This window comes from Mus musculus, chromosome X, assembly GCF_000001635.26.
Source record: "Mus musculus strain C57BL/6J chromosome X, GRCm38.p6 C57BL/6J".
NCBI classification, from domain to species: Eukaryota; Metazoa; Chordata; class Mammalia; order Rodentia; family Muridae; genus Mus; species Mus musculus.
The window spans coordinates 6,778,980-6,781,968 of record NC_000086.7 but is presented as its reverse complement, the minus strand read 5'-3'; the positions used below and the strand labels follow the sequence as shown (position 1 = coordinate 6,781,968).

The following is a 2,989-nucleotide window of genomic DNA, read 5'->3' as shown; positions in this document are numbered from 1 at the left end:
ACAGTTTTGATAATTTGGTGGTGAGCAGAAGCCAGAGGTCTCTGGCCAGACCAATGATTCATTGCCAGTTTGTGTGTGTTTTTCCAAGCTTTCCTCAAGGAGGCAGTGCTTGAGAATAGTCTTACCCCAGCTAATAAGGCAACCTATTTGTTTTGAATGTTAATATACAAGTCAGCTGCTTGAAAAGACTGCAGAAGAAAATGGCTATATTGCTGAAGATCAGCTGTTACCAACTGCACCAGCGGGCAACTGAAAGATAGCAGAGAAGAATTGAATTCCTTAACAATGTGAACATTTACCTAGATCTTTTGTATCCTTGGAATCTCCAAGAGCCTTCATTAGTTTATCTACAGGTCCTTCCTGATGGATACTTGGGGTTCCTAACTCTACAGATAAGTGAATCCACAAATGCCTCACTCTTCTGACGGTAAACTCAACCCCCTGGGGTCTCTGTCTCCTATGAATGCTGTCTCATGCCATTGAGCCACCCAGCCAGTATATGTGAGCAGGTACCATAGAAAAGAAACTAACCTGATTACCCTTGCCTTGATTCTTCCCATCTGGCAATAGATAGTTTCCAGTCAATCTGGTAAAATATGCTTTCACAGCTAAGGAGGGATTATTTTCACTGAGAATTGGGGAAAAAATGGTCCTGCCCCCCCCTCAGCCTGCCTTCCTGAGGTCAAAGGGAGAATGCTTCAGAAGGCCACTCAGGTAATTAAGGAGCCAGCCCCCTGTCCCCCGTTTTCAGCCTAGTTCCCAATTTTTCACTTAAGATGGCTACGGGTCAGGTGATTCTTGCTCATCTCCCACTCACCAGCTCATTGCAGACCTTTCCAAAAAGACAACAGCTAGCCTCAGGGTTAGGGTGAGCTCCCTGTGTGGCTACCCACCCTCCTTTTCTTGAAATCTAAGTAAGAAAGAATATCTGCAGGAAAAGGGGAAGATTCATCCCTGAGATTTTGATTGTTTTCCCTTGTCCAAGTCACCATCGTCCCATTTTACTTATTTAAATAAATCCCCAGCCCTTTGTCTTTTTTCAGACTTTCACTGTAGACTTTATCATTGCAGATATCTGGCTATTTTATGATGCCAGTTCTACCCCGAAAGCCCTGCTGCATTCTGCATTCTACAAGTGTGCCGTCAAACAGCAGCAAGATTTTCAAGATGTGTCCCTGCCAAGCAGCTGCATAGGCTTTCTTTATTGGCATGTTGCATTATCTGCTTGTGCCTCTACCTGTGTGTTTGTCTTTGGGGGAAGCTAAAGTGAGGCATATATTTAAGCCTTGTTGTGATTTTCACCGTTTTAGACTATGGAAACCAGAGACAGGGAGAAAATCAGATACACTGGAGGTAAACATTGAAAACCTTCCTCGCTCTCTGGCATGGACTGGTGCCAGAGGACCCTTCATTCATTTTTGTTTTCTCCCAGATAAGTGCAATGTTTCCCAAGAAACTGCTGGCGACGGGTAGAGATGAAAGTTGTGGTTCACATGCTCTGCTAGCAAAACCCAACTAGTGTTTTTCACATTTGCCAAGCCAGGACTGCAGTACTATCCCAACTGGTCCTGGCTCGGGATGACAGTTGCCCGCTTGTGACGCCGCGCGTCACTGTATCACTGTGCTTGCACCTACCTGCTGGGAAATTCTGCAGACAGACAGAATGGTGGCTCCAACGCAGGCTCTCCCCCTCCTCCCAGCGAACCTTGCCCTTCCCCTGCAGTGCGCGTGGGCGCCGCCCTTCCCCTCACCTCTGCCTGGATCCCAGTGCCCAGCAGTGGACAGAGGCACCAGGCACCTCCCTGGAATGTCTTCAGCTGCATCTCAGCTGATGTGCCCCCTGCTCCTCAGTGGCAGGGAGGGGGCCAAGCAGGCAGAGGCTCTGCAGTTTGGGCCTCTGCGGCAATGACTGTGGCAGAGGTGTGTCCCATCTCCCTCCCCCCTCAGTGTCTTCCACTCCAGTGCCTCGAGCCAGCCCCAAATACTTCAGGGTATCTTGTGTTCCCCGGGGTGCCTTTCAATGCGTTTTCAAGATATAGGCGCTCACTGCACTGTCACTTCCTCCTATGGGGGAAACTGCTCTGACTCCCACTTCTGCTATCACCTCTTTTCCTAACCCAAGCAGCCTACTCTCTTTTCCCACATGTTGCTTCCCGCCTCCCAACCACTTCCCGCTTCCTCGCCACTTCCCGCTTCCCCGGGTCTCCCATTCCCACATCTTTCTATGCAGTGAGTGGTAGTCAAATGGATTCAAGGGATACCCGGAGTCTAGCAAACTCCATAGTCATCGGACCTAGCCTTGGCCCCCGCCCCCTGGGGTCTTTTTTCTTACCTTTATTCTGGACCACGTTATTGGCGGTTTGGGCGACGGCAATGGCAATAGCACTGGAGATGCTGTTCCACTTTTCTCTCCAGGAACTACCTGCAACAGATGTAGTGCTGGACTCATTCTTAGACAGGACTCTGGAGTTGGCTCTGGCCAGGACTCTGGGGCCCTCTCCATGGCAGGATCTGGGGCTGGTTCTAGGGCCAGTTCTGAGGCCAACTCTAGGGTTGGCTCTAGGACAGGTTCTGGGGCCGGCTCCGAGGCCAGCTCTGGGACAAGTTCTGGGGCCGGCTCTGAGACTGGTTCTGGGGCCGGTTCTGAGTCTGGTTCGGGGTCCGGCTCTGGGGCCGGCTCTGAGTCTGGTTCGGGGTCCGGCTCTGGGGCCGGCTCTGAGTCTGGTTCGGGGTCCGGCTCTGGGGCCGGCTCTGAGTCTGGTTCGGGGTCCGGCTCTGGGGCCGGCTCTGAGTCTGGTTCGGGGTCCGGCTCTGGGGCCGGCTCTGAGTCTGGTTCGGGGTCCGGCTCTGGGGCCGGCTCTGAGTCTGGTTCGAGGGCCGGGTCCGAGTCCGGTTCTGAGTCCGGCTTCGGGGCCGGCTCTGGGGTTGATTTTGCGTCTGTTTCTGTGGCTGGTTCTGGAGTCGCCACTGCACAGGGTCCCAGAGCAGG

General features: G+C 52.4%; 1 protein-coding gene across 1 annotated transcript in view; it reads right to left on the bottom strand.

The window, feature by feature from the left end:
* Positions 1-2,663, bottom strand: part of Dgkk (diacylglycerol kinase kappa) — a 169,058-nt gene extending 166,395 nt beyond the window's left edge. Inside the window, exon 1 of the mRNA NM_177914.3 lies at positions 2,333-2,663. Coding sequence (NP_808582.3) covers positions 2,333-2,503 — 171 coding nt within the window. The 5' untranslated portion in view covers positions 2,504-2,663. The remainder of the gene's footprint in view (positions 1-2,332) is intronic.
* Positions 2,664-2,989: the final 326 nt, after the last annotated feature.